The sequence below is a fragment of the Perna viridis genome, chromosome 3 (genome assembly GCF_037379345.1).
Source record: "Perna viridis isolate PV_CMFRI_1.1 ecotype Kerala chromosome 3, ASM3737934v1, whole genome shotgun sequence".
In the NCBI taxonomy this organism is placed as follows: domain Eukaryota; kingdom Metazoa; phylum Mollusca; class Bivalvia; order Mytilida; family Mytilidae; genus Perna; species Perna viridis.
The window spans coordinates 17,064,485-17,087,620 of record NC_142447.1 but is presented as its reverse complement, the minus strand read 5'-3'; the positions used below and the strand labels follow the sequence as shown (position 1 = coordinate 17,087,620).

At 34.9% G+C, this 23,136-nt stretch overlaps 1 protein-coding gene and 1 long non-coding RNA gene across 2 annotated transcripts; both read right to left on the bottom strand.

Annotated features, from left to right (window-relative positions):
- Positions 1 to 9,105: 9,105 nt before the first annotated feature.
- On the bottom strand, positions 9,106 to 11,570 carry LOC148621229 (uncharacterized). The gene is made up of 3 exons (XR_015921120.1): positions 11,318 to 11,570; positions 10,788 to 10,852; positions 9,106 to 9,577 (listed from the first exon to the last, which is right to left on the bottom strand). It is a non-coding gene; the product is annotated as an uncharacterized LOC148621229 (long non-coding RNA).
- A 2,037-nt stretch (positions 11,571 to 13,607) lies between these two features.
- On the bottom strand, positions 13,608 to 18,351 carry LOC148621228 (uncharacterized). The gene is made up of 2 exons (XM_088575366.1): positions 14,647 to 18,351; positions 13,608 to 13,846 (listed from the first exon to the last, which is right to left on the bottom strand). The coding sequence occupies exon 1, from the start codon at positions 17,455 to 17,457 to the stop codon at positions 14,656 to 14,658; it is 2,802 nt and encodes a 933-aa protein (XP_088431492.1). The 5' UTR covers positions 17,458 to 18,351; the 3' UTR covers positions 13,608 to 13,846; positions 14,647 to 14,655.
- Positions 18,352 to 23,136: the final 4,785 nt, after the last annotated feature.

Genomic DNA, 23,136 nt, shown 5'->3' with positions numbered 1-23,136 from the left:
CGATTTCTAAGTGTAGGTCACGATATGAGGCTGACTTCACAGTATCTGTAGTATCCTTTATCTCAAGTTCTTTTTGGTAGATGCGATGTATCAAATCCCCAAAATTAGGATTGTTTAAAGATAATACGTCATCTATATATCGGAAACTGAGATTGAAGGATCTAGCCAAACGATATTCTTTCTTTCTGATCAGATCAGCTATAAAGTCAGCCTCATAAAAGTAAAGGAATAGGTAAGCAAGTAAAGGAGCACAATTTGTTCCCATTGGAATGCCGACTGTTTGTTGCAAAACTCGTCCACCACACTGGACAAATATGTTGTCGATTAAAAATTCCAGCATTTTGTAAACATCTTCCTCTGTATATTTGGAAGATGATTTGGAATTATTTCTTACAAAGTATGAGGAATCTCTACCAAGAACTATATATTTGCATCTAGGTGTACCATCTTTTTTGGAAAAACAACGATGTATAATGTTTTTAAGTCGGGATTTTAACTGAGTATGGGGAATAGAAGTATATATTGTTGAGAAATCATAGGTTTTAATGCTATTATATTCAGATAATAGTCTTGAACTGATTGTCTCCAAAAGATCTTTCGAATTTTTCAGGATCCACATTGAATTAATACCACTACGGGAGTACCAAGTGTTGTGGTAGGACTGCAGACCCTCTCTGACAGTTGTGAGTATAGAAGTTAAAAGTTTTGAAAGATGTTTGGTGGTACATTTTGCAGATCCAGATATGAAACGTTGTTTGTATGGATTCTTGTGAATCCAGTACATAGACGGTAAATCACAATCATCGTCCTTGAAAGAGAGACCAAAAGAGGATAGCACAGATTTATGGTTTTCCACAATCTCTTCTTTGGAGAGAGTGGTAGCAGTATAGGTCTTGTCACTGCTATTATTTTCTACGTCTACCTCTGATAATAAACATTGGATACAAAACGTTTTGCAGACAAAAACAAAGTTGTTTTGGGCTTTGTCTGCTGGTACGACAACATATTTGTCATGTGTAGTAGACAATGTTTTTGCTACAGCGGGGTCTTTGAAAACTGATGTAGCCTTGGCACTCATTGACCTTAAAACTTTCATTCGTTTCAAAATTAAAGACCTCACGGCCTTAAACCACTCTGACAGAGAATCAATGTCTTCTTGTTCTCGTTTTATCCATTTTCTTGCATAGTCCTCGACGGCATCCATAAGAACTTTAAAGTTACAAAAGATGATGTCATAACAAACAAAAAAGGAAATCGAGAGAAATCGGACCACAGATCAATTATTCCAACTCTCGTGCCAATTATTTTTTTTTAACTTTGTGCTGGATGCTCTCTCGGGAATTAATTACGACTTGTATTGGGTAAATTTCAGGTAGATTTCTTCTATAGACCAATACAATAGCTTGCCATTACTATGAAGAATATATTATAAAAAGTAAAACCTACGAAAGTAAATATTGGTACAAGTTGGTACAAGGAAGTTGGAACAATATTGACCGACCCAGTTTCCTACAAATTAATATATACACAGTTGCTGTCGTGCAAAATAGTCTCAGAACTCCATGCATCGCTGCTTGTCCACAAAAAAAAACCAAATGCATATATATATATATAAAGGTCCGCGGAGGGAACGACCAAAAATTTGCATCGCAAATTTGACAGTTCTAACATCGTTGGGAATTTTTCAGACCTTTCTATACGTTTATATATCTTCCCTGCATCAATTTGATCCGATAGAGCAGTGTAGCAAATAGAGTCGTCACATTCTGAGACGTTGAATAATATTGATTTGTTGTAACATGCATCATTAATTTGATCCTCTATCCTACATATTAACATCTAAATGAACTGTCCCGTACCACCATACATCGTGTACTAAGTTACAGCCCTAGATTAATCCTACGAGGAGGAATGACCCGGCCAGCGAAAGCTATATTTTTATATAGCCTAACTGGCCGAGTGGTCTAGGGCGCTGGACTTTGTGCAGGCGGTGTTGTCATAGATGTCACAGCAGTACGAGTTCGAGTCCCGCGGAGGGAACGACAAAAAATTTGCATCGCAAATTTGACAGTTCTAACATCGTTGGGAATTTTTCAGACCTTTCTATATATATATATATATATATATGTATATAATATCGGTTAAGAACTCTTGGTGTTATGACATTGTCTCCTCTACCATGTAAACAGATATTTGCTGACAATGTAGTAGTTTTTCTTTTTAATTTGGACTTGAAATCAAACCTTTGTGAGTTTTTTCTAGAAAAACCCGTGAATTTGGTCAATACTTCCAGTTATTTATGCCATCACTTGGCGTCCATCGTCGTCGTCGTCGTCGTCGTGGACAAATTTTTTAAAAATATTTCTCCTCTGAAACTACTGGACTGACAGGTTTAAAACTTGGCATGATTGTTTCTTAGGGTGTTTTGCACAATATGACTGTTGGGGTTTTTGATCCATGAAAAATACATGGCCACCGTTACTGAAAATAGAACATAGGGGTCAGATGGCAGTTTTTTGCAAATAACTCAAAAACCGTTGCCTTTAGCAAATTTCTGGCATGTGTAATATTTTTCAGCATCATGAGACGGACCTATGCCAAACTTTTCAAAACGATTGGTCAACTGACGTAGGAGTTACGACCCCTGGAACTTTTTTTGAAAATCTTCTTCTCAAAATCCATTGCACAGAATTCAATGAAAGTTGAAATATATGTTCCTTAGGGTATCCCACACAAAATGACAGTTTGGATTATTGATTCATGACAAACATGGCCGCCGTTACTAAAAATAGAACGTAGGCGTCAGATGGCAGTTTTTTTGCAAATAACTCAAAAACCGTTGCCTTTAGCAAATTTCTGGCATGTGTAATATTTTTCAGCATCATGAGACGGACCTATGCCAAACTTTTCAAAACGATTGGTCAACTGACGTAGGAGTTACGACCCCTGGAACTTTTTTTGAAAAGCTTCTTCTCAAAATCCATTGCACAGAATTCAATGAAAGTTGAAATATATGTTCCTTAGGGTATCCCACACAAAATGACAGTTTGGATTATTGATTCATGACAAACATGGCCGCCGTTACTAAAAATAGAACGTAGGGGTCAGATGGCAGTTTTTTTGCAAATAACTCAAAAACCGTTGCCATTAGCAAATTTCAGGCATAGGGTAAAATTGTTAAGCATCATGAGAAGGACCTATGCCGAAATTTTCAAAACCATTCATTGACTTGACTATGTACAACTGTGAAAATCTTCTCTAAAACCATTTGAGATCATTGAATGAAAATAAGTATAATAGTTTTTTAGTGCATTGTGCTCAAAATTACTGTTGTGATTTTTAATCCGCGAATAGATATGGCAGCCTATACTAAAAATGGAACTTCGGGGTCATAAGACAGGTTTTTGAAAAAAAAATCAAAAATTGTTGTCTTTAACAAAATTCTGGTTCAGGTCATGAAAATGCTATGAAGAGCATTTCTTGCATTTGACAATTTAATTGATTTTAACTTAGCCTGTCTCATTCCTCAAGTTTTTTTCAAATAAGCAAACAGTTAACCAGGTGAGCGATTCAGGCTCTCTTGAGCCTCTAGTTTATATCCTGTTAGTTGTTCTACTGTAAGTCTCCTTGCTTTATCTGAATGATTCAAAGGAACTGGCGACGACCTTAAGTGTTGAATACACTTGCTGTAATCAATTTCTCGCAACACTATTTTATGCTGAAATCGAGTAATGACTTTGGCATTTTTTGCTGACATAGTAGTTTATGAAGTTTTTAAAATACATTATACGTATACATATTATTTTACAACTTGCATCATTTTTTCGATACTCGACATAAACTTTTGTTTCGAACAATTGAATGTGTTGTGATCTGTTGATTTTAAAATATGGAATAGAAAGAATCAAGTGATGGAAAATATCTCACAAACCCGCTTGAACCAAATTACATGTTAATTAGGTATTTCTGCAGTTGCAATCAAATTCGGGTGAATTCACGAACGTTACATGCCCCACCCAGAGATACAGTGTTTCAGGAAAGTTACATAAATGACCAAATATTTATCAGTGTGCAAAGAGCAAACACGATTCTGAGGACGATTTAAAGAACTGGATCTGTCCAACAAGTTGTAAGTACAATTATTCTTTGTAATTAGAAAGTTAAAAACTGTATGTCAACATACTTTGAACTAATACTAGTATGTGTAACCTTGTTTTATAAACAAAGCTGGCCAATTAGTCATTTTACAATTTCCCAGTCTCTAGACAACATCACGTGACGAGAAACACTCAACTTACTTCTGATTTTGTTTTAATTTTGTTTTGTAATACCCCGAAAATGTGTACTGCTCCGGAAAATATAGGTATTTCTCCGTTTCTGGTTTTGTATAATACTGTTTCAATTGTATGTCCGATGACAAAGTTAACATGTCAAACTTTATATCACGCAATTAGATTTTGACCCCACACGGACAACTCGGCACAGGACCACTCGGTTCGTGTATTCAGGGACTGTCATATAAGACAACTTGGACCGTCATATGAGACAACGATGTCGCGGGTTTGCATCACCGCCTTAATCGCCGTGCCAAGAAAGGCAACCATGCATTCTACCTACTCATAAAGCTCTTCTACAAAGAAGCCAAGAAACTTCTCAGGCGAGGGTAAACTGAAATGTCACCAGAAGAAAAAGACCCTCATCACCCAGGATAAGCTGTTCCAACTGTGGCAGTAGTGTGCAGACAAGACTATCTACGTCAGTCGCCTCCTAAAAAGTATGGTAATGTTTAAGGCCCGACCATCTAGACAGTGACATTGATATTATCGTGTTAATGTGTTTCAAATAAACAAAGAAAGTGTTTTGTGCTTTTTGTTCATGTATTGATAATGTGAATGTTACGCCTAATTTGTTGATTGTAATAACATATTAACAATTTGTCGCTTTATATATTTTAATTGTATAAAAAAGGTTTCAATATAATATAATGGAAAATCAGCACTGACTGAGCCTGTATAAAAACAAAATTCCCCACAAACATGGAAAAAAACAGGTTAATATTTCAATAAAGAAAATAACCAGGTTCATCCATGTAAACTAGTTCCACAGTCAAAGCAGAAAGGTCCGAGTTGTCCTGTAACATAGTACTATTAGTCCTGTAAAAAGGTCCGAGTGGTCCTGGGCTGATCGGTTCGAGGGCCGAGACGTCCGCTATTCATACATACCCGATCACTAGTTTTGCCAATGTTTATATTCAAACTCCACGTTAATTCCTGACCATACTTGGTACTTTAAAGGTCTGTGTCAAAGAGAACAATTATCTTATGAATGAATATAGATGTTTGTTGTCAAAAGTTTACAATCATTTTGAAGTGTGTATTTTGCAATAGTCGTGCCTTATAGATGTATGTTAAAATCATTTTTCGTTGTCATGATAGTTGTATGAATATTGAGATTATGTTTATGATTACTTAGGCTGATGTTTTGCACTTAATCTGACCAGAACATTTATTTCAAAATTTTGTTAAAAAGTTATTTTTAGACTTCATGACATTACTTCATGTCCTGCATGTATGGAAAGCCAAATTGACAGAAACATTTATACTACACGTCAAAATTGTGTTCATAATGTTGAATATGTTCTGTAAGTTTTGAATCTTATGATTTTTTGCACATTCATGTTTGCATAATTGCATAACCAAGATGGTTAGTTTTTTTCAAGGTAAGTTGTATATGGTGAAGAAAATCTGATTGGACCACGACAAGTGATCATGGCATTTATCAGTCTTTTCGTGTGTCTGTTCATTCATTTGACCGCAATATTCAATAAATATTTTACATAAATCAGTAGCAGATCCAACAACAGAGAAAAGGAGGGGTGGGGAAATATGGCCTTTGAGAGGGCTCACTATTCGTTGTATAATTAATTATCTATCAAATAAAATGTTTTTTTTTAAATATGAGGGGGGCCTTAGATACTCTCCTCTTGGACACCTGTTTTTGCTGAACTTCAATAAAGTTTTAATTATAGAGAACATGTATGATGTTTGGTTCCATGGATATCCACTGCTTGTTTGAAGAAGCCATACTTTTTAAATGTGTACATAGCTCTGCTCACCAAATTTCAGTTTTAATACTCAATTTATGATTTTGCAAAGTGCAAATAAAATCTTGATACAAAACAGCATGTTTTAATGTAGCAGACAGTAGTATTTCCATGATTGACATATACACGTGTTACAAAAAAGTCAAGTAATATGTAATTAATAATATGTATTTTTTTTCCTTCAATATTTAAATTCTAACTGTATATATATCGTGACTAGTCCATTAATCCTGTACATTTTTTTCAGAAAACCAAATAACGGATATGGATGCTGCTTGAGATGCCTGAAGATGAATAAGTAAACTGACAGTAGCAATCTTTGAAATTTCGCATGCATCTGCTATGTTTGGAATAGCTTGACTGCTTTAGATTGAAATGTATAGTGTTGTCACTGATACTGTTGCTTGACATCTTGACACAAGACTGAGAATAGTTGTCATCACCTTTACTAAATTTCAAACACTTAGATGAAAATATTTTTCTTAATTGGCTTAGCGTCTGAACCTAGAGTGTCTGATATTACTGACCATGTGGAATTATAGGCGTAGTTAGTAGATGTAATACTAAGATCTATGTATGTGTATTAGTACAATGGTGATAACGAAATGTACTAGTTCCCTTAAAAAAGTATCAAAAGAAAGGTTAACTGTTTTGCATTTTGTATGTATTCTGATTGTGTGTATTTTTTCTGTATTTTTACTAATAAAACATTTCTTCAGTTCATCTATTTTAGCTGAATATTTGAGATAGCAATGTGTAAATTTCAATGTTACTGCAGCAATGCTAGAGGTTGTCTGGCAAGCTATTTTTTGACTTGGTGCCATCGGAGGAACGGAATTCCAACCTCTTACGTTGTAGGTGTAGTTTCAATGTGTACATAAGTGAAACAGATGTGATATTGCAACAAGATTACACTGTTATTCTTCACTGCGTTGCTTTAAGTATCAAGTACAACTTATTGTGCCAAGTAATGACACCAAGAACTTGGAAGGAGGTGACGTTATTCTCTAGGGGCTCTGGATATCACTCACAGCTTCTTAGCTCTTGTCAGTCTGTTTGATCCTATCCATGGACGAAACAATAGTATTGCTGCAAGGAAATCCCAAAATATTTGAAAAGCTTGATATCCTGCACCTCAACGTTTCCTGCATAATTCTTTTGACTTCATTTTTTCACTTACTTTTATAGTCATTCACCTTTTTGAAATTTAGGTGTATTTAATTGTGCAACATTTTTTTCAAAGTGACCAGATTAAAAAGAGGGACGATTGTGATAATGCCAAAGTACTTTCACCGAGCTGCATTTTGCGCATGGCCTGTTCACAGGTAGGAATATATGGCCTCCGGATGCATTGTTTCGTTTTCACTTTCAGTTGACAAGTCTGACTACTGGGTTGGCGAATAACTTCGGGGACTTTTGTTGCACCAGCAGTGGCATCGACACAGTTGTTATTAAATATTAAAGTACCAAATATTTATGTTCAAATTTTTATCAGCAGCATAAAAGACGCAATTTTCTCTCTTGGAACGAAGTATCTGCCTACGCATTTCCACCGTTTCAGTTCTTTAAAAGATCAGTCGAGAGTTTTTTTTTTCAGATCATTCTTATTTCTTCAGCTTAGCCAAGACAAGCATGGTTCATAGATCTTCTGCAATTGTCTTGCGCAAATGCACTCCCTCATCTACTGCTACCAAACCTGTTGTCTCAATTCAAAGGAAGTGTACTGCATCATCATCCGGAAAATCTGCATCTTCACGCATGGTTACTCTACGAGAAGGACTCTGTCAGAAGGACGTTCCTCAAGGAGCATCCACATACAGCTCTAAGGCTGTAAGACAGTTTTCTGAGACCGTCTATGATGCTAAGTGGTCAATCATTAGTGATTAGTGTTCAAGACGGGAAATTGATCCTATCAACGTCACTGTACACCAATAAGCAGATTTTCTAGGTTTTCTGTCTTTGGAATACAAGAATTTTGTTCCGTCCACCATTAAAAGAGATGTGACGCAAAAATGTCATTTTACAAACCTTTATATGTATAAAAAAACTATAGTATCTTTAGAGATACATGTTTTCTCATCAGGTTAGTGTTAAATAAAGTTAAAATGTTTCATTGGTGTTTTCACGACGACCTAATTAATATGCATAAATGAAGTAACGCTCAATTACCATATATGGAAGTGGTGTGTCATTTATTCTCAATCTCCATTTAGGTACTTTGAAAATGTATACACGTGCCCGAATAAATTAATAAATTATCTTCGAAAATAGCATGTTTATACGATACCGATTTGTCCACTGATCTGTGTATGGGTGCAATTTTCATGTTTAGAAAGTAAGAAGACAATAGTTCTTCTCGTTTTCTGTCAGCTTTTTATTTTCGTTTAGCACACATCCCCGCGTGGTGAATACACAACTTTTTTGCACACTATTTTTAGGACTTGAACTGGAGGGTGTAACTAAAATTGTAGTTCCTTCTTTGCCGCTGTTTTATATTAATAAACAAGCCCGGTAGACTTATTCATGACCAAGAGATAGCGTGTGTGGCTTCTGTAAACTTTACATGGTTTAACGACCCATGACAGAGGTGTTGACGTAGGTGTGTGACTTTAAATGAAATATGACTGAATTTCCTTCGATTTCTTACGGATTTTGAAACAAAACTATTCACATGTACATAATACATAGTATATAATAGGTGACCCAATGTGAGCTTTGCTGGTACGGACCTTCTTTAATATTTGATTTCAGCCAATAAAGCTTTAGAACACGAAGCTTCAGCACGAAAACCTTATGAGTTCTTAAATAAAATTATCAAAAACCAATAAAAAATTAACATATTCGTATAACCCTCTTTTCATGCAGGAACTTTATAGTACACTCCCTGGTACTGACTCACTTGTCAGGAGTGGTCTCGAAGTAGTTTAAGTTTATACAAACGTAAGTATATATTCTCTTTCAATATTTTCACTATCAGTTGTAAAAATCATGTAAAAAGTGCAGAAGCCCACGCATTTCAACTTCTCAAAATATGAATTGAGAGCCAATGAGGTAACACCCCAGCTAACACAAAAACGTAATTAAAATGTTTTAGATACGTTTATAATAAGGTTTTCAATAAAATCATTCAATATAATGTTATTATAATGTTTTTAAATAACATTAAATAAATTTTTTCAAAACATTTTTTTTTTAAATTTCAGAAATACTTTTATAAAATGTTGTTACATCATTTTTCAAACTAAATGTTTCACTTAAAACTGTTCAAACCTATTTTTACTGTTTAGAAACTGAACATTTTAGTGCAAAACCGCATACACATACGACGGGTTTATCATAAGGTAAGAAATTTAAAGAGTTCTCTTTTTTATAGATATAGTCAAATTTAAACGCAATTTCTAAGAGAGTTTTTGTCAGTTCAATCATTCATCTTCAGACATCTCAAGCAGCGTCCATTTTTCTTTCTTTGGTTTTCTAAAAATTAACAAAAGGTGTACAGTATTAGTTTAGTGACGATATACAGTAGTTAGAATTGCAATACTGAGGAAAAAATATATACATATTATATACAAATTTTCGCAATGCATGTGTGTGTCAATCATAGGAATACTATTTTGTCTGCTAGGTTAAAACATGCTGTTTTTATTCAGATTTAATTTGCACTCTAAAAATCATGAATTGAGTTTGTTTTTTGTTTTTTGTTTTCTGTTTTTTGTTTTTGTTTTTTTTTTTTATTTGTGGTCAAGCTGAAGTTATTGTGTTTGTTTGTTGGAGTTTAACATCCGAGGAGCAATATTTCAGCTATATTCAGACGATGAACATGAAATTGATGATAAAATGAACATGAAATGATGATGACATGAAAATGGGATGGGACACAAGGATAATGGGGTCGACAAATTTTGATTGTCGCTGGAAATGGGAAGAGGTGGGTAGGGTCGGGCAATTTAGCCTACTGTGGCTGAGCCCTACGGTTCCTACTCCGGGAGAATACCACAGTAGGGTTCTTTAACGTAAGAGGAACGTGGCATCTTTCCCAACACGGTGCATCACTTCGGTTTGCGGTCAGGTTTTCCGTACTATAGCCTGACAACCCCAGCATGTAACACAACAGGGGTACCCCGTTCCACCACCTGGGGCACACAACCAAGCTGCTCTGTGGGCAGAGCGCCCCAGCCCCCGGCTAATGTTCTGAGCACTTTTTAGACGCCTTTAACGACAAGCTTAGTGCTGCTGCAGGCATATTCTTTAGACACTCGGACCTCCACGGGGCTGAAGTTATTGTGAGCAGAGCTATGTACACCTTTAAAATGTATGTCTTCTTCAAACATGAAGTGGATGACCATAGCCAAATTACATACACGTGTTCTATAATTAAAAGTTAAATGAAGTACTAGTCCAGCAAAATAAACAGAGGTGGGTCCAAGAGGGCCGCATGGTCATAATGGAAAAAATATATAATTTTATTTTATAGAAAATTAATGATACTACCTACAGTGAGCGCGCTCAAAGCCATACACCCCCACCTTTTTGGAGTTGCTGGATCCACCACTGGTTAATGTAATAAAATTATTGCATATTGCAATTGTGGTCAAATGAATTGACATACCCACGAGAAAGACTAATAATCGCCATTATCACTTGAGATAGACCAATCAGATTATCATCACAATATAAAGCCTACCTTAAAAAGGTTTTATAATCCTGGTTTATCGGAAGCATTAAATCATCTTTTGTAATCCCTATTCCCTGAAAAAAAAGAAAGAACAGGCGTATTTCTTATAACGAAATAAATTTAAAATGACAAGCATTATATAATCAAAACATAACTAGAAACCACTTGTCTGTTTGTCTTCACAGTCTGATGTTGTCTAGGAAATAGTATAATGACTAATTGGCCAAGCTATATTTTTGAAACAAAGTCACACAGACTAGCATTTATTTAAGAAGGTAGACCTAGGGTAAGGGACATAACTCTTGTAAATCATAAGAACGTTTGTATTCTGCATATTAAATCAATCTCATGTAAGTATCAAAGTAACAAGGATTGATTTCATTCTATTTCAAATAAAAGCTTGACAGACTTTGGTGAAATTGAATATGATACAAACATGTCACTGATTTCAATAGTTATGTCTGTTACCCTAGGTCTACTTCCTTAAAGTACTTTGCATGCAGTTTTTAAATATCTAATTAACATAGATCTGTACTTACGTCTTGATGGACAGATCCAGCTCTTCAAAGTCCTTTCTTAAAACATTGTGTGATCCTTGTATGCGTGTGTAAGATAATACCGACATTGATAAAGATTTGTTCTGACCAAAGCCAATAAAAGCGCGTGGCACATCTTTTAAACTATTATCTCATTTTTTTTTCTATGGATATGCCATCATCTATACAGGAGTTGGTTAAGTGAATGACAAGGATCAATAAACTGGGATGAATTAATTTTAAATTAAAATATATGCATAACAAATTAAAAAGGCAAGTTTTACATGTATAATGCATGTGTATAATATTCTTTTTGGTCATTATATATATATATATATATATATATAAAATGATGTAATAATATATAGTCTCTTTTGTCTTATAGTGATAAATTATTAGGATTTCAACGTTATGACCTATTTATTTTGTATTCTATATTTTATCTTTTATATTTTTTCGTACGTGTTGCTGATAATGTTGATTTTTTCCATTAATTTAGCATAACCTCCATCAATTTCATGTACATTTACATAAATTAATCGTGAAAACGCGGAATATATACAAAATCATTGATGTGATGTCCTCTTTAAGGGGTCACATCTATCAGTATTTCTATTCTAGTAAACTGTTTCCATACCATTTTAAGCTTATGCAGAAAACCCTTTTAAAACTATTAAAAATATTTTCAAAATGTATCACCCATATATAATTTAAATATAGTTTAAGAACATTTTCTAAATTCGTTTTAAAACTTTTTTTTTAAATAATGTATTAAAAATGTTTTTCTTACACTTCTACAACTATTTTTTGAACATTTTAGAAAACTTTACTAAGACCATATCTGGAAATATTTTCAACCTGTTTCTAAGGAATGTAATGAAAACATTATCAGAAAATATTGTTTAGATACATATGGCTAATTAAAATTCGTACGGCTTTGGTCATCTTCGATTATGAATCAATTTGTCTTCAATTAAATTACGTAAGTGACTACGAGTGCGTTTTGGTATATATATCAGGAGTAATAAATTAAAATAAACCAGAAATGTGAAAAAAAAAATAAATATTTGTGTCACGTCTCTTTTAAGGGTTATAAATCTGCTATCTGTAGAACTCTCCTTATATCAGGTAGACCTGATTTCTCTTACAATGATCATTTAAGTTATTTGTTTAGAAATTTTGATCTTTTAAGAACAAGACAGAAAAAAAACGTATTCAACAGTGTCTGCTCTAAAACTTCCACAATTTGAACGTGCAGTAGACCTCAAATTCGTTCCTTACAAATGTTGTTTCCTATTAGTCTTAGCCTCGGGTAGAAGGAGAAGTGAAGTACATGCTTTTTCTACTACAGAACTACAGAAGCCTGTTTACGTTATGACAAAGATCAATCTTCTGTTATTTTGTTAACAGACCCCGGTTTTTTTTGGTAAAAGTCAGCTTTCTAGCAAAGGTTCAAAACCCACTGCTATTTCTTTCGGCGCTTCATCTAATACACCTGGTTCTGATATATTTCGTCCATTAAGGATTCTTAAGATCTTTCTTAAGAGAACCCAGCACAAATGTCTAGCTTCTAATTATAGTCTGTTTGTGTCTATTAAGAATGGTGTTCAGAATATTTCAGCTACCATTCGTTTAGCTTATGAAGTGTCTGAGGATAATACATAATACTTTGTCACCGAATTCTGTTCAAGCACATGAAATTAGAGCTTTATCTTCTTCTAGAGCTCTGTTTAACCCTGCTTCAATCTCAAATATGTTTTCTGCATGTTTTTGACATTGTCAGGGTTCTTTTATTTATTATTGCCTATGTTCTATGGCTACACATGCTGATAGCCTTTATTCTTTGTTGACTCATAGAAACTGCACAACGAATCAATGTTGTAGTATCCTCTTCTAATTAAAGGGATTCAGCCATACGTTTCATTCTGATATTCTCAGAATTTATACAACTAAAATTTCAAATTTGTAAACTTAAATAAATTTTGATTGAATAATTACTTACCGCCATAAATTAAAGTTCTCACGTTACTTTTCGTCCCCTTCATATCCTTAATTAGTAATGGGTATTTCGGGTCAAGGGTGACTCAAAGCTGTCTCAAAGGTTGTTTTTATTTTGTTTTCCAGTTGTTTAGCTGTGCAGATGGGGCATTTCAGAATTTATAGTGGTAAGCATTTATTGAATAAAAATTAGTTCTTTTAAAAATTGAAATGTAAACGGTATGTATGGAGGTGAATTTATACAAAAAAAATTATATGGAATGGCATCTTTTATCAAGATGAACATATAAACAAATATTGATAAGAGTTTTTATTACGGCTTTTCGCAAACGCAGCGGTGGCGACGAGCGCAGTCGTCGTCATTCCAATAAGCATGTGAGGGGATAATTACCATACAATCCTCATTACCATGAGAATTACTAGGTTCTCCCGGGCCCCAGATGTTTTCGGTTATTTTTTGGTCAAATTTGGAAGCCCATCGCCAGTCCCCTTCTGTTACATCATCAACTCCGTCCAACCAATGCGGTCCAGTAGCTAAAACGGAGAATTATGATCATAATTGTTGTTGTTTTTTTTTTGTTGCTTATTGCCAATAAATGTTATACAATTATAACATCTCATTTCATGCGAAGTCCTGTTTTATGGAATGCGTATAAGAGATGTTGCTCGAGGCTCATGGTCGAGGTCGATATCTCTTTTACATGTATGTTCCATAAAACATGATATTGCACGCTAAACATAATTGTTTTAGTATATTTCTCTGTGGAAATTTTATGTACTTTCTGCTGAATGAGTTTCTCTTCCTTACGACGAAAAAAATATTTTGCTGCACATTTAATTTGGCCGAGTCAAGTATAACCAGTTTTATATATATTTATTTTTATTTTTCACATTTTTTAAGTGAACAATTTATGCAAACACATGTACCTAGATATATTTGACCGTCAATACTCACTCTGATAGTATTGCTACATAAAACGCTTTTATCGTAAACAGCTGACGTCAGCCTTGCTATATAACTTGTAATCAAAATGAAAAGCGTACAACTTCACAAAATATGGATTTATCAGAAATGGATTGTTTAAATGGAAACTACAAAATACGAAATGTAATAAAAATACTTTATTGATATTAACGATATTTCATGTTACAAAAAAGAGGTGCAGTGAAGTATTATGGTTTGTTAAAACATGTGAACAGAGAAAAAACAAAACGATGTACGTGACATCATTTGAATGTGGAAATTCAAGAAATTGTACGAATTCACATTGTAAATGAATTCGAGTTATTATAATTGTACTTGTTTCTTTTTATTTGTAAAAACAATTTCTTACATAATTGATTTATTCCATTTCGTCCATGGGTGGACATAGGGCGACTACAGTTTCTCTCCATTCGCTTCGGTTTGGGGCGATGGTGTTACAATTCTTCCACGTTAGTCCTACTCTCTTCAGTTCAGAGTTCAAACCCCTCCTCCAGGTGTTCTTTGGTCTTCCTCTTTTTCTTTGCCCTTGGGGATTCCAATCTAAAGCTTGCTTTGTAGTGTTTTTATTGTTCTTCCTTAAAGTATGACCAATCCATTTCCATTTTCGGATTCGAATGGTGTTTTCTATTGGTTGTTGTTTTGTTCTTTGCCAGAGTTTCTTGTTTGTTATTTTTTCTGGCCATCTGATATTCAGTATATTTCTTAGGCACTTGTTAACAAAGACTTGTATAGATTTCATGGTGTTTTCAGTTTCTCTCCAGGTCTCGCAACCATATAACAGGACAGACTTAACATTGCTGTTGAAAATTTTGATCTTAGTAGTCGTTCTCAGTGTTCTACTTTTCCATACTGGTTTTAGAATGGAAAAAGCCTGTAATGCTTTTATCTTTCTGGCTTGTACATCTTCGTCAGTGCCTCCAGTTGTACTCATGACACTTCCAAGGTACGTAAATTTATCTACATTCTCTATCTGTTGGTTATTTACCAATATTGGATCCATCTGGTTTTGTTGGATTCTCATGGCTTTGGTTTTGGCTGTGTTGATATACAATCCTGTTCTTTTAGCTGTTTCTTCGAGATGGTTGACCTGGTGTTGGGAATCTTGAAGACGATGCGATAGTGTGCATATGTCGTCTGCAAATTCGAGGTCTTCTAGACGAGATGTTAGTGTCCATTGTATACCATGAGGGTCGTTGTAAGCTGTTGTTGCTATCCAGTCGATGACTATGAGAAAGAGAAGAGGAGAGAGAATGCATCCTTGCCTTACGCCAGTTGTTACAGGGAAAGGATCCGTCAAAGTACCAGCATGTATGACCTGACAAGAGAATTCTTCATACAGTAACTTAATCATGGAAATAATCTTAGGAGGAATCCCATAGTGTCCTAGAATGTTCCACAAGACCTGATGATTTATGCTGTCAAATGCTTTCTGGAAGTCAATAAAGTTTAGATATAGGGATGACTGCCATTCAATCGTTTGCTCAATAATTATTCTGAGTGTTGCAATCTGGTCGACACATGATCGTTCTTGTCTAAATCCAGCTTGTTCATCTCTCAGCTTGCTATCAATCTCTTCTTTCATTCTTTGTAAGATTATACTGCATAGGATTTTACTAGGAATGGACAAAAGAGTTATTCCTCTCCAGTTGTTGCAATTGGATTTGTCCCCCTTTTTAGGTAGTTTTACCAAGAGTCCCTTTTGCCAGTCTTTTGGAATTTTTTCTTTTTCCCATATCTGGTTTAATAGCCCAAGAAGATATTGAATGGTAGTGTCATTCATGGACTTGAGGGCTTCTGGTGGTATGCCATCGATTCCCGCTGCTTTCCCATTCTTAAGATGTTTTAGGGCTTTTCTTACTTCATTTTCGGTAATTTTGTCAGTCTCTGTGTTAAGTGTTGGACCTTCTTCAAGTATTGGTGGATTTGTTGGTGGTGGTCTGTTCAATACCTCACTAAAGTGTTCTTTCCATCTGTCAAGCTGATCTTCTAGCTTTGGGAGGGTATTGTTGTTTTTATCTTTGACTGGTAAATTTTCATTTTGAGAGATCTTTCCACTGAGTTGTCTTGTGATGTTATACAATGTTTTGATGTCTCCTTTTAAGCAAGCGTTTTCAGCTTCTACTGCTAACTTTTCAGCATGGTTTCTTTTATCTCTTTTACAGCTTTTCTTCACTTCTCTGTCTTTTGCGCTGTAAAGGTCTTGCAGGTTTTTCTTTTGCTGTCTGGTTTTGGCACTCATCAACTTTTCTTTTATTTCCCTTCTTTCAGATATTGTATCCCATGTTTGATCTGACATCCATTTCTTTCTTTTCACTTGAATGAAACCAACTGTTTCTTCGCATGCTTCCAGAATGGCTGTCTTTGTTGAGTTCCAGATGTCATCAATATCATTGTTCATTTCTTCGTTGTCAAGATCTAATAAACTACTAAATCTGTTCCTGAGTGTAATTTGGAAGTTTTCTTTCACTTTCTGATCTTTAAACTTCTCAACATTAAACTTCCTTTTTGTAGTCTCTCTTTTCTTTGTTGTTAAAAGCTTGAGTTTAATTTTTCCAATTACAAGGTGGTGATCTGATGCTGCGTCTGCTCTACGTTTTGTTCGTACATCTTGTAATGAAGATCTCCATCGACGGCTTATTGTTATGTGGTCTATTTGGTTTTCAGTGTCTCCAGATGGTGAAATCCAGGTGGTTTTATGACAAGATTTATGTGGAAACCAAGTACCGCCAATTACTAGACTGTTTATAGCGCAAACGTCAGCAAACATCTCTCCGTTCTCATTCATTTGCCCTATTCCATGTGGTCCTATCTCCCTTTCTCTACCTCCTCTGTCATCACCTACTTTGGCATTCAGATCTCCTAAGATGATAAGGATGTCTCTTTTAGGAACGGTATCAACAACTGATTGTAATAAGTTGTAGAAGTCATTTTTATCATCTTCGTCTGCGGTGTTTGTTGGTGCATACACCTGTATAAATGTTGTTTTCTGGAATCGAGTGTCAAATCTAGCTGATATCACTCTTGCAGATATTGGATTCCACTCCAATAGCGATTTCTTGGCTTTCTTTGTAAGCATGAATCCCACGCCTTTGTCATGTATGTCGTCTTCATTTGGATTTCCTGAGAATATGACCGTATGACCTGAAGATAGTGTTGTCATTCCAGCTGTATTCTATCTTACTTCGCTGAGTCCTAGAATTTCGATATTGTATCTATCCATTTCGTTCGCAATTTGCAAGCTTTTGCCACTTTGATACTTTGTTCTAACATTCCAAGTGCCTATGGTTGTTGGTTGTTTTGGTGAGAACAACTTCATCAGCTTTCGCGTCATTTGCAGTCCTCGATGTTTGGTTTGGTCCTCTTTCTCTAGTCGTTGACGAGTCCGAGGAATGACTTTTACTATAATCGTTTCTGTAACCATTTGTATCCACTAGTGGGGGTTGGCCCTCTAGCTTCAGCTTTATTTTAATGTGGTGGTCAGCAAGTCCCTCACATGCTTTTGTATCAGAGTCAGCTCTCCTAGATAGGTTCCCTACCATGGGTGACGACTCCTTTCTAGCCGGGTTTTACATCAGAGTTTCCTCTCCTAGACAGGTTCCCTTTCAAAGGTTTGATCCCAGTCTGACCATCGTTTTCTGTCTGGGTTGTCTCCCGTAGCCTTTGACTCAACAGTCCATCACAAGGCAGCGATCTATTTAACCCATAGGTGGGGCAAGGTTGGTGAGAGCCAGGGCGTGTTCCACGCGCCGGTGGGCCTGCACTCTACACCTCTAGGGTCCTTGTTACTCCGAGATCCCCTTCATGTTAGCCTTGAGTACTAGACCCAAGTTACCGTGTGTTACCTCGGGGAGGCAAATTGAAGGAGTCTTGGTAGTGTAGAGGCTATGTACTGGCAGAGGAAGGCTTCTGCTTACGCTGCTCCCCTTTTCGTCTACACGTAGACTAGCCAGCGTCAGTAGCGATCTAGAGACGTTCGATCACTACTGCACTAGACGCATATCACTACCCTGTGGTTATTAAGCCACCAACACATTTTGTTACATAAAGACAAATAAATTGAACAGATATCCATCCCTTAAAGGAGCAAAAGGACATTGTAAAATATGGAAAAGCACCGAAAAATACCATAACAAGTAGAGCTAACATAAGTTAACTTTTTATTGAAACATGTAGTAAAATTATATTCCAAAAATGCACATGTCAAAAATAATCAAAATAAAGAAAGCTACAAATTATTGAAATCTGAGTAACCCTGTCGTTATAACTTTAAAAAGGATAAAGTGAAGGATCATCATTACAATACTACAAATATGTGCTCATTTCGTGACTTTTAAGGCATAGCATTTTCCAAATTTGAGAAAGTTACATTCCTAATCGTGTTGATTTCTCCCAATTACGGATAATGTTTGTTAATTTCTCCCAATTGCACACAAATGTGTGTGTGTGTGTGTGTGTGTGTGTGTGTGTGTGTGTGTGTGTGTGTGTGAATCATTTGTCACAAAATGTTATAGTAAAACACTTTTCATAACTAAGCCATAGAAAAACCGAAAACCTGTGTAAACCAGATATCTAATGAAGTACTTACATATCAATTTCAATATATTTTCAAGCTGTAAAAACCGAACAACTGCCTATATTGAACAAAGCCTTTAATCCAAAAAGATTTTCGGTTTAGACAGGTTTTCAATATTAAGTACCTCTGATATGTTTAAGTTGATTACTTATAAATACGTTCTCCTCGGGGGATTTTACTCTTGCCAAGTGCGAATGCTGAGAGCTACAGAAATGCTGAAAGTGCAAAATAAAATATTCTGAATCTGAATGACGAGGAGAACAAAACAGGTTCGTAATGTTTCACTTTGATTTTTTCTGCAAAGTGAATATTATTGTATCTTGAACTGTTTTCCATTCCCAGGTGCTTTCGACTGAATAAATAATAAAACCTCTTGTTACTAATACAATCGTCCTTTTATTGTAAAACGAAGAACCTTGTTTCGTAATATTTGTCATTTAACTTTTTTTATTGTGAAACGACGCTTATAAATCATGAAATTCCTAAATTCGGATGTTGATATATCTTTTTTTTGTCGAGAAGATACTTTAATTTATTGTCCTTATTTCAAAAACACCTACGGACATTTCATTTTAGCAACGACAATAATTGTTTGTTATTTTTTATATTTATGTTTACCTCAGCCTCCCACCAAGTTAACGCTTGGTCATGGAAGAGATAACAGGAATGAGTTCCACTAACCCATCCTACCGGACATTGTAAACAAAAACATCCAACTGAAACATAAATACGGTTAACAAATAAATCACGGGAACTCCATTATATCATATCATATATATATGACGTCTCAGAATGTGACGACTCTATTCACTACACTGCTCCATCTGATCAAATTGATACAGGGAAGATAACGTAAACTCTTAGAAGGGTCTGAAAAATTCCCAACGATGTTAGAACTGTCAAATTTGCGAAGCAAATTTTTGTCGTTCCCTCCGCGGGACTCGAACTCGTACCACTGTGACATCTATGGCAACACCGCCTGCACTAAGTCCAGCGCCCTAGACCACTCGGCCAGCTAGACTATATTAAAATATAATAATACTAAGTTACAGCCCAAGATTAATCCTACGAGGAGGAATCACCCGGCCAGCGAAAGCTATATTTTAATATACTGGCAGGTGGTGTTGCCATAGATGTCACAGCGGTACATGTTCGAGTCCCGGGGAGGGAACGACAAAAATTTCCTTCCCAAATTTGACAGTTCTAACATCGTTGGGAATTTTTCAGACCCTTATATATATATATATATATATATATATATAAGGGTCTGAAAAATTCCCAACGATGTTAGAACTGTCAAATTTGGGAAGCAAATTTTTGTCGTTCCCTCCCCATATCTTATATACATTTTGTCCGATTACTAGATGAACAATTATTATTTTTTTTGTTTATACCGTTGTAACACTGATACTTTAAGATGAATAATGCTCTCGAAAAACAACAATACAACAAATAAACAATAAACAAATACAATTAACACCACTTGAAAATATTCTCCGATATCTTTCTCTAATATTGAGTCACCAAATTGACTTGACAGTCAATTTAGATCCTATAGTAACGGAATACCATATCAACCCGCTACATGTATAGAATAAAATTCTTGCGAGAACGTCTTAACCTACTCATATTAATTGGATTTAAACTTACCAATCAGTCCTAAAAATGCAAATCCTTTCAGTAAACTCATTTTAATGTGTCTTATCTTCTTGCAGCTTAAACATACAATTATCAGATCCTTGTACGATTATAAGCGTTTAATTCTATCCTCTATTTACGTATGTATAACACGTGCAAGAAAAATGATATCTGTAATTTGATTTTGCATATGGTGATTCCATTTTTGTAAGACATCAAATGCCTTTTTAGCTGAGAAATAAAATGCAAATACTGACAAGTCCGCTTCACTTTTCATTTGTAATATTTTATGAAAGGTTTAATGTTTAACACACTTGTTTTTTCATCATTTCCCACACCAATCGCAACAAAATATAGAATCAAGCATTTGTTCAGTGTCCCCTAAAATGGTATAGACTCGTCCATTTATGATGTTCATGTCAAATATTGTGTAATTTTTTTCAGTTTGGCGCTGGAAGTGACGAGATAATATAACAAAGGCCAAGTACCAGACGTCTGTGACGCATCATAATAACTGAACTATATAGTGTCTAGTTCAAACTATTGCAAGCGTTCTTACATGTAAAATGAAATCGGAATCAAAAGGAACGACCAAAATTGGCCATAATCTTACAGATACACGAAAACTAGACAATTTTTTTTTCTTTCTATTCACTTCAAAAAGGTAAAACTCATTTTTGTTTTGGGATGCATACTCTATCGATGCACCTGGTTCATGATCCAAGTATTTAGTAGAGTTAGGACATGTCTTATCATTTGTTACCTTTTACACGTAACTATATATTTTGATTGTTTCATGTTCTTTGTTGTATATGTCTACTTTTCCCGTCATTTTGTTATCCTTAATTTGATCATATTCTTTTGATAATCGTTCGAATCCTGGTGTCCTTGATTGTCTTTTTATGCTTTACCTATTGCACAAAAATGTTTTAAATAATTTAAACCGGTAGAATAAGCACTCGACTAAACAAACACAGTAAATGAAGTCGACACGAAGTTAGCCCCTAAAAGAGGTAATACTACATACACTTGCGTTCCCACGATATGGGTTGTACTTATACCCTATTTAATGGAATGATACTAAACAGAAGCCGTTCACTTCTGGCCAAGACATGATGTAAATACACATTTACCAAATAACAGTACATTTGTATACATTTATCTGCGTTTAGAAGACAGGGCTAATGACAAACTGGACCAAAGATCAATTATTTCAACTCTTGTGCCAATATTCCTTTTTTTTTAGCTTTGCGCTGCGTGCTCGCTGGTGAATGAATTATGACTTGTATGGGTTAAGTTCAGGTCAGATTTATTGTATAGACTAACAAATTAACTCGCAAGAACTATGAAGAATAGATTTGCAAAAAGTGAAAACAACCAAAATAGAAACCGCTATTATAGCAGCTTTTAAGTAGCACTCCAGCTAAGGATCATGCAAAATGTGATTCATGGGTAAAAAGCCTACATATTTTTATTTTTTATATTTTATTTGAAATGTCATAGTAAACAGAAATTAACATGTGGTTTTTCATATAACCCGTGCTCTTAGGAGATAAAAATTGTGTAGAATGCACTGTAGATTTCAAAATTAAGGGAGATAACTCTGTAAATGACACTCAAATACAATAGAAGCTAGTGGATTTTCAATGTTGATTATCTTCTAAGAGCAGGCAGATTTGAATGAATAATTCACATTTCATAGTATAGACCCATAAAACAACTTAAATACAAAAATGAAAATATGTAGCCATTTTAGGGTGTATCACATTTTTCAGATTTTGCATGATTCTTACAAAGACAGATACTTAAAATACCATACTTAAGCTTCTACCGAAAACAACCACGCGATCTATAGCCTTTATATACCAAACTTGTGTTCTTCGTTGTAGAATTATTTGCAGAAAATCATCGGGAAATTAAATTGTTGTTGTGTTTGCATCAAAACACTTGGTTCCCAGTTTTGAAGGAATCAGTTTTTACGCTGTTCATTTTTGTATAATTTTATTCAAAAGGTCTATTCATTCTCGTTGTACTTTTCGAAATCCAAAATATCAAAAAGCTTTTCTCCTAAGACAATTTGAAACTGCCTTTGGAATATAAACTTTAGGCATATACTCAAGTCTTAATAATGATGAATCTAGGTTAGGGTAAATTTAAGCACGTTCACACACGTACTTTATGCTCCCATCCAGATCTAAATGCATGAAAAGAGTTCATTTTTTTCTTCTCTTTTCTAAGTATGCAAGCATATTTCAACTCTGCCTTTAAGTCATTTAACCAAACCGATCGGTTTTAGTTAAAATCCTTTTTTATATTTTTCGTCAAGGTGTCTATATAAAAGACTAAACGGAGACGATTTGGGCTTATTCTTATTTTAAAATTGTTGGTACAGTCCTTAGAAGAAGCTACAACCTTATTTTGTTCTGGCGCAAATATCACTTAAAATATATTGTATTGATTTTAAAAGCAATTTAATTTAATTATTTAATCAGCCAATAATTTTTCTGCTTAAGTTGGTCTTACTCTATTTAGATTTTTTTGTCTTTTGTTCTTGTTTGTATTGTTATTGTTTATCCAACATGACCTTTGAGCAAGACTTTTAAATGACGTACGAACCTTATAGTGAAA

Excerpts from the sequence above, each read along its gene's own strand:
- LOC148621228 (XM_088575366.1), bottom strand. The coding sequence starts at position 17,457 with ATGACAACACTATCTTCAGGTCATACGGTCATATTCTCAGGAAATCCA.